Source organism: Bos javanicus, chromosome 8 (assembly GCF_032452875.1).
Source record: "Bos javanicus breed banteng chromosome 8, ARS-OSU_banteng_1.0, whole genome shotgun sequence".
NCBI lineage: Eukaryota > Metazoa > Chordata > Mammalia > Artiodactyla > Bovidae > Bos > Bos javanicus.
The window spans coordinates 75398407-75412281 of record NC_083875.1 but is presented as its reverse complement, the minus strand read 5'-3'; the positions used below and the strand labels follow the sequence as shown (position 1 = coordinate 75412281).

Sequence of the window (13875 nt, the reverse complement as noted above, 5' to 3'; positions counted from 1 at the left end):
AAAACAAACAAACAAACAAAAAAAAACAGGAAGCAAAAAAAGTCATCCATAATCACAAGCAATTTAGCATTTGCTGTGTGAGGGCCTTACAGCTTGCTTTAGGCCCTGGCTACTTAGCTCCTGTTGCTGTGTCCCCACGGTTTCCTTTTTTCCCAAGACCAAAATTGGCAGATGAATTTTCTACAGCACAGAGATTCTTTACATCCCTGCCTTGACCCTAAAGGAAATTTTAAAAGAAGTCTACATCTGCCTCACCTTATGCTGATTCTGGACCCATGGTGGGGAGCATGGGGAATAGCCGAATCTAGGGGTTTAAATGACATCATTGGAACTTTGCTTTGCTTGGTTCTGCTTTCCTGTGATGACTCTCTCCAGAAGGCAACAAAAGTAGCCATGGGCCTCAGAGAGAGAGCACAGTCCTTCTCCCTGACATTTCTGCCAAAGTAGAAAAAGGACCCTGACTCTTCTTCTTAGGTCACATACTTGTCTCTGGAGTAACCACTGTATCTCTTAGGAGGATGACGCTCTCTGGCCATCTTGAGGAACAGGGCCATCTTGAGGGGTGAGAGGCGGAGGGCTGTAGGACTGATGGCCCCACTAGATTTAAAAGGAACAGGGAAGAGCAGTTTACAAAACTGTATGTATTTACCACTCACATGGGCTGCACACATCATCCCAGCACACTCATAGCTCCCTTCACCACATGCCATCATCCTGGCATCTGAGACTAAAGGAGGCACAGTCCTGGCTTCTGGCAGCCACAAATTGAAAGTTGACACAACCCCCTGCTCCCACCCCTGGCCAGTACTGTTTGCCTTGATTGGAGGAAAAACTATCATATTCAAGTTGAATAGTTACTAGCCAAGGACCTTTTGCAGAAACTTTTCTGGAAGCTGTAGGGTGTACTCTTAACACTGGCTATCGTTGCCAGGGTCCTGAGTCACTTCCATGTCCTGGCTCCCCAGTAGACCACTGGCTTCTGCTGCTGTTTCATTGGTTGTATTCTGGGGTAGGAGGCCAGGGTCAGGGCAGAGGAAGGGGCTTTGGGAGTTGCCTAAAAAGTCAGTAGAGCAGCTGGATTTTTATCTGCTACTTTTTATCTGCATTTCCATTCTTGTTAACAACTTCTCTACGTTAGCATATACCCAGAGGATTGCTTAGTGACTAGAGACTGGAAAACCTTAACTTTTGCTTTTAAGAAACCGTGAAGGGGAAAATATTCGTGACAGAACAAGGGGAGGAAATAGGTCACATACTAAAGAGTGATCCCTCCAGCTTGTCAGGCATAAGATATACCCGAGATTTTGAAGAGAGGTCCCTCCCAATAGGCACCACTATCTGAATACCCCACCTGAGAATCTATTAGCATATGTCTCACATGAATGAAAAAAGGTGCCTCTGCAAATGAAAGTTTTTAGCTCACAGCCACCCCTGACTCTGGGGCTCATGTAGGTCACAGATGTGCAGCCTAACAGGGTGGGGACCTTGTTTCTCATCAGAACATGAGGTTCTCTAGAACAGATGCTATTTCTTTAGTTCTCTGTTATGTACCCAATAAAATTCAGCGTACCTGCAACTTAATAGGATCCCAATAAAATTGGGATGAAGGAATGAAACCATGTGATACTCTGAAAAACACAGAGGAAACAACCGCTGCTGCAGCTGGGTTTAATGGTCAAGTGTGTGGTCTGTTGTGCGTCTGGCTTTTGGAAATGTTCTGATAGATATCCTGCTGCCAGTCTGTGAGCATAGTATATCATATGGATCATAATTAGCGGAACATAAACATGTTAATGTTTTCTCATATAATGTTACAGATTATCGTTCTTGAGGTCTTCCATATCTTTTCTATGAAAGGTTGTTTTTTTAGAGGGTTTATTATCTTTGGCCACCAGAGAGCAGTCTTTGAACAGTAAAATTTTAATTTGTCCTTTATTCCAAATCTTTTTGGGAAAGAAGTTTTATGTAAGTCTTTTATACTTTATGTTTGCTTTTCTGTTTTTATTTTATTAAAAAATTATTTTTATTCTGTTTTTTTTCTGTAATTATTTTATATTTTAGAATCAGTGTTTTAAAATAAAATATAGAGGGGTTTTAAAAATAGGCTTGTGTGTGTTTAACTGATCTCCTATTTAAGATAGAAGTTTGACAGAAAACCACGGTACAGGTAAGAATATAAAATGCACATGATTGATAAGGGGAGGCCATTTGGTTTGGGGTTAACTAGTCTAAAATTAGCTAGAGTCAGGGTTGAGGTCTGATTCTGGCACTTATCAGATGGGGATCTTAGACATGTCAAGTGCATAGTAGACACTGAAAAATATGCTAGTTCATTTCCTCCCATTTCTTACGTTGATCCCAAGGTTAGTAACTCTTGTTCCTATCACATATATACCAGGAAGCAGCACTGGAAATAGACGCTTCTCCTGGGCGTATCTTTGAAAAGTGTCTTTATTTTTATTTATTTATTTCTAATTGAAGGATAATTGCTTTACACTATTGTGTAAGTTTCTACCATACATCAAAATGAGTTCTTGAACCTCCCTCCCACCTCCTACTCTATCCCACCCCTCTAGATTGTCACAGAGCCCTGGTTTGAGTTCCTTAAGTCATACAGCAAATTCCTGAAGAAGTGAAGTGAAGTTGCTCAGTCATGTCCGACTCTTTGTGACCCCGTGGACTGTAGCCCGCCAGGCTCTTCTGTCCATGGGATTCTCCAGGCAAGAATACTGGAGTGGGTTACCATTTCCTTCTCCAGGGGATCTTCCTGACCCAGGGATCGAACCCAGGTATCCCGCATTGGAGGCAGACGCTTTAACCTCTGAGCCACCAGGGAAGTCCAGCAAATTCCTACTGGCTATCTATTTTACATATGGTAGTGTATAGGTTTGCATGCTGCTCTCTCCACTCATCCCATGCTCTCCTCCCTGTCTCTCCTATGTCGATAAGTCTGTTCTTTATGTCTCCATCTCCTCTGCTGCCTTGCAGGTAGGTTCATCAGTACCATCTTTCTGGATTCCGTATATATGCATTAATGTATTTGTTTTTCTCTTTATGACTTGCTTCATTCTGTATAATAGGTTCTAGTTTCATCTACCTCATTAGCATAGACTCAAATGTGTTCCTTTTTATGGCTGAGTAATATTCCATTGGAAAAGACCATAATGCTGGGAAAGATTGAGGGCAAAGGGAGAAGGGGATGATGTGGGGTAAGATGGTTGGATGACATCACTGACTCAATGGGCATGAGTTTGCACAAACTCAGGGACCTAATGAAGGACAGGGAAGCCTGGTGTTCTGCAGTTCATGGGGTCACAAAGAGTCGGACATGACTTAGCGACTGACAACAATATTCTATTGTATATGTGTACCACAGCTTCTTTATCCATTCATTTGTTGATGGACATCGAGATTGCTTCCATGTCCTAGCTATTGTAAATAGTGTTACAGTGAACATTGGAGTACAGGTGTCTTTTTCAATTATGGTTTTCTTAGGGTATATGCCCAGTAGTGGGATTGTTGGGTCGTATGGTAGTTTTGGGCTTCCCTGGTGGCTCAAATGATAAAGAATCCACATGCAATGCAGAAGACCTCGGTTCAATCCCTGAGTTGGAAAGATCCCCTGGAGGAGGGCATGGCAACACACTCTAATGTTCTAGCCTGGAGAATCTCCATGGACAGAGGAGCCTAGCAGGCTACAGTCCATGGTGTTGCAAAGAATCAGGCACAACTGAGCAACTAAGCACACACACACAGTAGTTTTACTCCTAGTTTTTTAAGCAATCTCCGTAAAGTGGCATCATGTTTACAGTGATGTTAATTCTCTGATGGTTCAGTATTAGAGGAAGCATTGTCAAAGTGAGATGAATGATCCAGAGAAGATGAAGGGCTATCTGTGCATTTTTCACAGGCTGCTGCTGCTGCTGCTGCTGCTAAGTCGCTTCAGTCCTGGGATTCTCCAGGCAAGAACACTGGAGTGGGTTGCCATTTCCTTCTCCAATGCATGAAGGTGAAAAGTGAAAGTGAAGTCGCTCAGTCGTGTCCGACTCTTCGTGACCCCATGGACTGTAGCTAGTTTCCCTCAAAGCCTTTTTCTGATAAATTAACCTAGCTTCCTCTCTGTCCTCCAGCTCTTCCATTACTTCTGTCTTTTAAGCAGGCAAAATAGGTGCCCCAACCTCAATATCAAAATATTAGAGCTGGAAAGAACTTGACAAACCAGGGCTCCTGAAACTTTGATGGAGTCACAAATTCTGAGAATTTGGTGAAAGCTATGGATCCTCTCCATGTACATACTTTTTATACAAAAATATTTGGATTTCCTAGGGTAGAGGTTCTCAGCTGGGGTGTGTGTGTGTGTATGTGTGTGTGTGTGTGTGTGTATCCTTTAGACCCTCACCTGGGGTATGTGTGTGTATGTGTGTGTGTGTGTGTGTGTATCCCTTAGATTGCTTTGAACCATCTGGTAGGGCCTTTTTCCAAACCACATACAGAAATTCATTCTGTTACTAATGGGAAAACATCTAATACTCCTGTATTTTGGAGGCAGACAAATGTTTAATCTCTTTCCTTAAGAAGTTATTAAAATTCTTTAGTCTAGTAGCCTCTAATATCCCATTGAGTTGTTTGGGACACAGAAGTAATTGTTTTAACACCAGTGACAAACTTAAGTCTTTATACATACCAAGAATGCTGTTTTTGTTTTCTTTTTGAGGCCACTCAGCTTGTGGGATTTTAATTCCCCAACAAGGGATTGAACCTGGGCCCTCAGCAGTTGTGAGCACAGAGCCCCAACCACTGGACCTCCAGGGAATTCTCTAAACACCAAGAATGTTTATATTCCTAAACTCATATTGAGACAATATATACTAAAATATTAATTGGTAATCTTCTCTGGATGATGAGGATGTGAGTAACTTAAATTTCATTATGTTGTGCATATTTCTAATTAGCTATTGTGAATATGTATTTGAGGATGTGAGAAAAACCAACTTTTATTAAGAGTCATAGGTCATGAGGGAATGCAATCAACAGTTATTTATATTAATAGCTGGCAAAGCCAAACATGGCCAATAATTTTAACAAGTCATATCAGTTCTTCAGGCCTCTACAGACTGAAAAACATCCTGCAGGGCCACATTCCAAGCCTTTAACAGGTTCACTTGGGCCTTAGAATGACACAAATGAAGGTAATTCACGTTCTGGATCTGATTTCTCTATCACTAGGTTTAGAAAAGTAGATCTTCTCTGTTTGCCCACAACCACAATCGCTTTTTGCAGAGATGTCAACTACATTTTGTTCAGAATTGTTGTACACAGCAACTTCCTTTTTGTATTTACAAATGTTTTTCGGCAGCCATTAAAGTCCCACGATCTCTCTTGTGTGTTATGTTGATGTGGCACATTATTAATATATTAAGTTTCCAAGTATTGAACCATCCTTGAGTTTTGGGAATGAATCCTCTTGGTTCCTAAGGGCTACTTTTAGTGTTGACTTGGACTCGAGGAGACATTTTTGATGGTGTGGGAATGGGTGATAAAGTTTATAGATTAGTTCATGTGTGAGTGCTTTGTGGCCTGGAAACCAGACTTCAGACATAAAGTATCATGAGAAGTGGAGGAGCAAATTAGACCTGAACATCGGGAGGAGAAGGGTCAAGATTTTGGTTTTAGATATCCTTTGTGGCAAAGAGTTCAAGTAATGAGAGAAGTGGAGAGGTCACAAAAAGAAGTCAGAGAAGCTAAACCAATCTATTTAATGAGAAGGTGAACATTTGGGGAAGACCAACTCAGATGATAAATAATCTACATTCAGTGCCGCAGCCAGCCAGTATACATGTTATTGGCTCTTACACAGTTACTCTTCCGGATGAACCTTCCCTCCAACTTGTCAGATTTTATTTAAAAAATATCATTAGGCTTTTGACTTTGATGGTTTTTAATTTATCATTTAAAGGGAAGCATATTAACCATATTGGATTGTCAGAATGGATTCTGATGACAGGAGCTAGGTCTCTAGTGGACATTATGGGTATGTGTGTGTGTGTATGTATAGAATGATGGTGGTGGTGGGAGATAAAACATGGAAGGCTTTCCTTTATAGTGTCATTTCAATAGGCATTTTAGAGGAAAAAGCAAATTTAATTGGTGAGTCAGTTCTGATGAATTTTATGAGACAAAACAATCTATATTTAAAAAGGAGTCAAGGCCAAATCAGCCAATATAGTTTGATTTACATTAAAGTGTTAATATATTATAAAATCACTGAATGCACATTGAAGAGTTGCCATAGTAACAGTGATGTTCATGAAATGATTTTAGATACTAGATTCTTGAATAATGGCATGCCTTTTTATTTACTTCAAGGCATCTTTAGTGCTCTCTCCTTTTCTCCCTTGTCTCTGAGGAGGGATGTAAAAGGTATTGTATCCCTTTGTTCAAGGCTCCAATTCTAGGAAGTTTCTGATCTGCCTGGTTTACAAAAAACGTGTACATCACCCTCTCCCTCCACAGGCATTTGTTTTTCTTGTAGAAAGGATTCTTATGGAGAGATTCTCATAGTGGTTTACAACCTCTTTCAGATTATGAATCATGAGCCACAGGTAATATACCAAAGATGGCCGTATAAGAAATGCCAGTTTCGAATGGAGAAGCACCTTGTGCTTGAACAGGTTTACTTCTATGTGCAGGTTTCTCAAAACTTGTCTTTCTGTGGGATTTCCTTTTACACTCATGTATCTATGTTTTCTTGCTGTCTTGTCTTGTTTTTCTTCACTCCTGAATTTTCACTAGTGAATTTCATTCATGAGGGTGTTCTGTTTTCTTCCAGAGACCTCCACTGTGGCACCTCCCCCAGCCCTTCCTCCCTCATGGACAGTGTCCAGCATGTTATATATTTTTGGACCCCACTTTCCCCCTTTCCTTCTGTGCTGTTTCCTTAGTGTATTCTTTTTAAGTCTGGCTAAATATGAAAACTCTTCCCAGAAGAGTGATGGCATGTGGAGCATAGTTGCTCCCCCATAGCACACACCCACAGCATGAGACTGAACTCTCCCATCACACCTGCAGACTTATGAATGTGAGAATAAATGCTTCTTGTTGCATGCCTCTCTGTTTTGGGTCAATCTGTTAAGCAGCATTTATGGGCAATATTTAACTGTTACATTACTTTCTAGCAAATGTATTTTCATTTAAACTGGAGTATTCTGGAGTTCATGCCTTAATCTTTGTGCATATTTCATAGAGTCTCTTGCAGGGTAGGGGCTTCCCTGGTGGCTCAGACGGTAAAGAATCTGCCTGCAGATTCTGCGGGAGACCTGGGTTCTATCCCTGGGTTGAGAACATCCCTTGGAAAAAGGAACAGCTGCCCACTCCAGTATTCTGGCCTGGAGAATCCCATGGACGGGGAGCCTGGCAGGCTACAGTCCATGGGGTTGTAAAGAGTTGGACACGACTGAGTGACTTTCACTTTTGGGCTTCTCTGGTGACTCAGCTGGTAAAGAATCTGCCCGCAATGCAGGAGACCTGGGTTCGATTTCTAGATTGGGAAGATCCCCTGGAGAAGGGAACAGCTACCCACTCCAGTATTCTGGCCTGGAGAATTCAATGGACTATATAGGCCATGGGGTTGCAAACAGTTGGACATGACTGAGCAACTTTCACTTTCACTTTGCAGGGTAGGCAAAAAATGCTGAGCAGAAAGTATTTTCTGGGGTTCTCTCAGTATATACCAAGGGGCAAAAACCTACTATGTGCATGCTGGTTTCACACACTAAATAATCAGTATTTTTGTTAGAGAAGTGAAGCAGATTCTGGAAAGCCTTTATACACCATGTAATTATCTAGAGTTTTCCCCTGCTGAGTACATTGTCATCATGATTCTAGTATAGGTTGAACTCCTTTGATGGGCTCTTGAAACTCTGCTTAATATACTTTCCAGCAGATTTCCAGGCAGAAGTATTCCAAGGGGAAAGTATCAGCACTTTCCTGGAATTGTCCTGTCTATGAGGTCAACTCTGAGTTCAAAACTCTAGTTTGTTTGTGTTTTATGTCTATAAAAAAGTTAGTGTTTATTAAGAATCCCCTTATTTGTGGCAGCAGATAGTATATAGAGGAGTGCTTATCTATCATTCATGTCTTCCAGGAGCTCATTCTTTGAGAAGACAGCATGAATTTTATTTTAACATTGTTATTGTTTTTTATGCTTATGAAAAATCTGCTTCTTGTAAAATAGTCAAACACGTAAGTAAATGACATTGAAAATAAAAGTCTCAGCAGTCCTACACCTTAGGAAAATGATTCCTGATTCCTTAAGATATTTTTTCTAGACATATGCAAAAATATGCTTATTTCTTTTCTTTCTACAAAAATGGGGTTACACTATAAATGCCATTTTGCAGCTGTTTTTTTCTACCTAACAATATATTTCAGATGTCTTTCTTGTTAGCTATTATTCTAGTTTTGTTATTTTTTAATTTTATTTAAATTTTTAAAATGTTTATTTAATTTTCTTTACAGAACTATTTGTAAAGTGATTCTCTTTGAGGCATAATTTTGTTTTCTTTTCAAGGATTGTATTCTAAAGCAACATAATTGGTTTTTTGCAACTGCTGAAAGCAGTAAAAACTTGAAAGAGAAAAAAAAAATGTTGGATAACCAAAGTCGGTGCTAGCATGTCCAGGTGATAGAAATTCACAATCTTTACTCAGGAATGGACCTTAGTCTGAGCCAATTTTTTGCTTTTACTTCATACTCAATTTTTTTACCTTAGTATAAGCTCTTAGTTGAAGTTAGAGGGGAGATGAATTGCTAGAAGCCTGTGTGATGAGGGCAGCAAGAAGTGACAGGTGCCATTCTGTTTGGAGGAAGAATTCAGAAAGAGACATTTCAAAAGATCCAACAGTTTGAAAAAAAAGTCATCTAGAGCATTTTATTGATAGTATAGAGAGAAAGTATCAGTTGTTTTTTAGAGTTCCTGATGGCAGCCTAGGAAGAGAGCTTATATTCATCCAACTCCTGAGCCATAGGAAATGTTTCATTATTGATCTTTCTGTTGAAACAGGAAAATTATTATGCATAAATATGTGTAAAATTAAAAACTTAAGTGTTTAAAGGGCAAGCTCCCATTATAAGAAGAAGTAAATAGGGAAATTCTTTCTTTGCCTATTGAATAAACGCAATCGTCTGTTCTTTTTATAAACCCAGTCGGCTGTTCTTTTGGTCGGGGTGGGGAAGCAACGTGAGCCCCCTTCCCAGGCTTCCTTGCAATTCGGTTGGCCTTGAGACTGAGTTGAGTCAAGGGAACGTGAGCAGAAGTAAAGGGCATCTTGATCAGATCTGGCTCATAAACAACATCCTTCTTCATTTTCTCTCGTCTGCTGGTGGGACTCTGTTGTTCAGGGCAACCTGAAAAGCCAAGTGGTGTAAATAGCAAGGGCCTCCATCAACCTGGCTTCTCTTCCTTCTCCTTATCCCAGGCTGATTGGACTTCTAAATAAACAAGAAAGTAGTTTTCATTTTGTTCAGCTATTGAGAAAATAGATTTCTCTTTCTTTACAAATGTATTACTTCTACTAATATAGAGGAACATAGTCCTACCCCAGGGAATCTGGAAATCTGTGGAGATAGTCCAGCTGTACTTGAATATGTTTGTGTGAAATCTGATTACTACTAAAATGTGTTGATAGATGGACCTGATGATACTTTTGACACAGTGTCTTCCCTATTGTCCAATCCAGTGACTGATGACTAGAATCCTGCAGGAAGCCCAGTTTTCTAGGTTTGGGCATCACTAAGTCACTTGTTTTGGTCTTGAATGGGGTCTCAGATGTCCTGGCAAACTTCAGTCTTACAACTCTCGCAATTCCTGGAAATAGTCTGATTCACATCTTCCTTGATGACTTCCAATATAGTTTTGTAACTTTCAATCTATATCCTCCACATTTCTTAACTTTATTCCTAGTGGTTATTCTTTATATGTAAAGATATTCTGTTGGTAATAGGAGTGTGATTTATATTTTTCATCTGTTGCTAATACAAAGTTAGTAACTTGTTTCATAACTAGCTCCTTAGTGAACAGTCTGATTAATTCTAATTAGTTCTGATTGATTTTCCAAAGTTTTTAGACAGACTGTCATGTGTTAATTCTCTCCTCTCTGATAGTAATACTTTTGTTTTTCATTGCCTTCTTCTCGATGCCATTTGTCAAAATATTCAAGGCAGTGTTAAATGATAGTTGTAATATTGGCTATCCCGGTCTTCACCCTAAAACATATCTATATAAGAAGTTTGATTTATCATTTTCTGTTTTTCTATTCAGGGATATATGAGTTTTTGGTAAATGAAGGGAAATTGTTCTCTAAGTTTAATGCTCTATAATGGATTACAGAACATGGAAATTATCTGTACCTTGAAAATGTGTTATTTTCAAATTATGTCTACTGGGGTGTTAGAAAATCACATAGATCTTCATTAGGAAAAAGGAAAATTGTAAGAACAGAAATAGGATTTTCCCCTTTAAGAACGGAAGTCAGCTTAACAGTAAAGTGCTCATTAGCTAGATTTTAAAGGTTCGAGAAAACTCTCCAAGACAAGTGCATTTGCTTTGAAGTATTCTCCAGCTTCTGCCCCAAGGAGAAGATAAGAACTTTTCTAGTCCTAAAAAAATCCTGTTAGTTCTTTTCCTGTAGCTCACAATAAAGCCTTTGTTTCATCATTATCTCTGGCACCTATGAACTATTGTTTAGAAAATTATATTGCTATTATTTTAAACTCATATTTCTTTTTTTAAAGATTTTTTTTGATGTGGACTTTTTTATTAAAAAAATAACAGTCTTTGTTGAATTTGTTACAGTATTGCTTCTGTTTCATAATTAGCCCCTTAGTGAACAGTCTGATTAGTTCTAACTAGTGGTTTTTGGGTTTTTGGCCATGAGACATGTCAGGGAGGCCTGTGGGATCTTAGCTCCCCAACCAGGGATCGAACTCCCACTCCCAGCATTGTAAGGCAAAGTCTTAACCACTGGACTGGCAAGGAAGTCCCAGAAAATTTTATTATTTATTAGTGGTTTTTATGAAGAGAAATAATGAATGGCTCAAACATTGTTCAGTGTTGTTATGATTCACAGTAAATTTCCAAGAGCTTCCTTAAAGGTGAATTGTAACCAACATTTATATAAAAACACATTCCTGATTTCTTCTTCAACAGTAGATTAAAAAAAAAACTCTTTGCCCTCTGAAACTTAAACACAATGCAATAAATAATAGAGTGAATAATTACATGCTCATAGACAACACCAAATTGCGATGTAAACTGAACTCGTTAAGTCCGTGTACAAAATGGATTTAGTATAAGCTTATTTGGCTCACGTTGAGAACTAGGTGCACACTTCTTAGTTATGGGCATCCCCCACTTTCCTCAGTCCTGTGCTCTGCCCGCCCCCTTCACTCCACTCCTCCTCTATGAGAAACTCAATTGCAGAGATACCCACTCAGCCTCATCTCGCATTAATTAACTTCCTTGACTTTCTTTTCCCTCTTCATCATTTGCCCTCCCCAGGGCTAAGCTTGAAGGCAGGTGAGGTCACTTGTGTTTAGCCTTAGGTTTTTAATTAGGAGAATAAAAGAAATAGAGGATAGTCTGTTAGGTTTAAGAGAGTGTTCAGTGGACAAAGGGAGTGTAGCTCAGGGCAAGTTGAAAAATCTTTTTTCCCACTGGTGTGTTCTGAAGTTCTTCTTGACTCTGTGAGAATACTTTTTTTTAGCCTGATGTGGGCACTTGAAGGAGCCACAAGTCACTGAAGGGTGGGAAAGGCTTGTTTCACCCCAACAGCCTCTCTCCCATCATTGAAATTCTCCTCACATATTAGTCTGGTTATTTTCTTTTGCATTTTCACAAGGCATCTATGGCATGAGTCTCATTACAGTAAGAGGCTCATTATAAGACTGTGCCAGATTACAAAGTATTTTCCCCCTCTAATGGCAGATTCAAAAAGTTAAAATTGTAGTGATTCAATAAACTTTAGAGCATGATTTTTGAAGCCCTGTACCTATTTTTTGTTAGTATAAACTGGAGTTTATACCATAAAATTAATTAAAATTGTTATTTAATTCAAGCGTTCTCAAATTTAAAGCAATTGTCCCTACAGAGTTGTACTCTTCAAACTGAAATGAAAGGTACCATCAGTTCAGTTCAGTTGCTGAGTCGTGTCCGACTCTTTGCGACCCCATGAATCACAGCACGCCAGGCCTCCCTGTCCATCACCACTCCTGGAGTTCACTCAAACTCACGTCTATTGAGTCAGTGATGCCATCCAGCCATCTCATCCTCTGTCGTCCCCTTCTCCTCCTGCCCCCAATCCCTCCCAGCATCAGACTCTTCCAATGAGTCAACTCTTTGCATGAGGTGGCCAAAGTACTGGAGTTTCAGCTTTAGCATCAATCCTTCCAAAGAACACCCAGGGCTTATCTCCTTCAGAATGGACTGGTTGGATCTCCTTGCAGTCCAAGGGACTCTCAAGAGTCTTCTCCAACACCACAGTTCAAAAGCATCAATTCTTCGGCACTCAGCTTTCTTCACAGTCCAACTCTCACATCCATACATGACCACTGGAAAAACCATAGCCTTGACTAGATGGACCTTTGTTGGGAAAGTAATGTCTCTGTTTTTCAATATGCTATCTAGGTTGGTTATAACTTTTCTTCCAAGGAGTAAGCGTCTTTTAATTTCATGGCTGCAATCACCATCTGCAGTGATTTTGGAGCCCCCAAAAATGAAGTCTGACACTATTTTCACTGTTTCCCCATATATTTGCCATGAAGTGATGGGACCAGATGCCATGGTATTTGTTTTCTGAGTGTTGATGAGATTTAAGCCAACTTTTTCACTCTGAAAGAGATGGGAATACCAGACCACCTGACTTGCCTCTTGAGAAACCTATATGCAGGTCAGGAAGCAACAGTTAGAACTGGACATGGAACAACAGACTGGTTCCAAATAGGAAAAGGAGTGCATCAAGGCTGTATATTGTCATCCTGCTTATTTAACTTCTATGCAGAGTACATCATGAGAAACGCTGGGCTGGAAGAAGCACAAGCTGGAATCAAGATTGCCAGGAGAAATATCAATAACCTCAGATATGCAGCTGACACCACCCTTATGGCAGAAAGGTACCATAAATGGATGCAAAAAGGGAATCGCAAACACAGGTGCTGCCTTACTATTAGTATGTGAAGTATGTGGGATGTGTATGCATGTGTGTGTGTGATCTGTGTGGCAAGGGTGTCTTGTAGTATATGTGTATTTATGTGGTGGGTGTGTGGTTTGCGTGTTGGGTATATATGTGTTATGTATATGTGGATTGTACATGTGTGTGTGTATTTATGTTGTATTTTTTGATGATGAGTGTGTATCGTTTGGTGTTAGTGCATGGTTTGTGTAGTATGTGTATGTGATGAATATAGTATGTGTGTGTGTGTGGTGGTTTGCAGGGAGCTGAGACCCTGAGCTTAGAGTTTTTATTTTAAAAGTATCTCTGCGTTGAGATCAATTGGTAAAGTCTTTTCAAATGTTTCATTTCCCCAGAAATTATTTGGAACATGTTTTCTTAAGAACAAATGTTTGTTTTTCAGGAAGAAACTTCAAATGTTATAGACTGCTTTAAGTGAAAATGATTGCTGCAGTACTTGAGTCTCAGCAGACCCTGTAGTTTAATTTAGCAATCAAAGGCACTTGCATTCAGAGTTATTATGCTCAGAGCTTCCAGAGGTCCCATTTCCTCTGCTTCTGACATGAAACTCCATTTCCCCTGTTCTGTTGCAACCATTTCTTTCTCTCCAGAGGAAGTTGTGGGGGATGAGGTGCTTATTTTGGCATCT

General features: G+C 39.7%; 1 protein-coding gene across 1 annotated transcript in view; it reads left to right on the top strand.

The window, feature by feature from the left end:
- The window catches only part of APTX (aprataxin), a 34974-nt gene extending 21404 nt beyond the window's left edge, over positions 1–13570 (top strand). The window contains exon 7 of the mRNA XM_061425926.1: positions 13056–13570. Coding sequence (XP_061281910.1) covers positions 13056–13128 — 73 coding nt within the window. The 3' untranslated portion in view covers positions 13129–13570. The remainder of the gene's footprint in view (positions 1–13055) is intronic.
- The last annotated feature ends 305 nt before the right edge of the window (positions 13571–13875 follow it).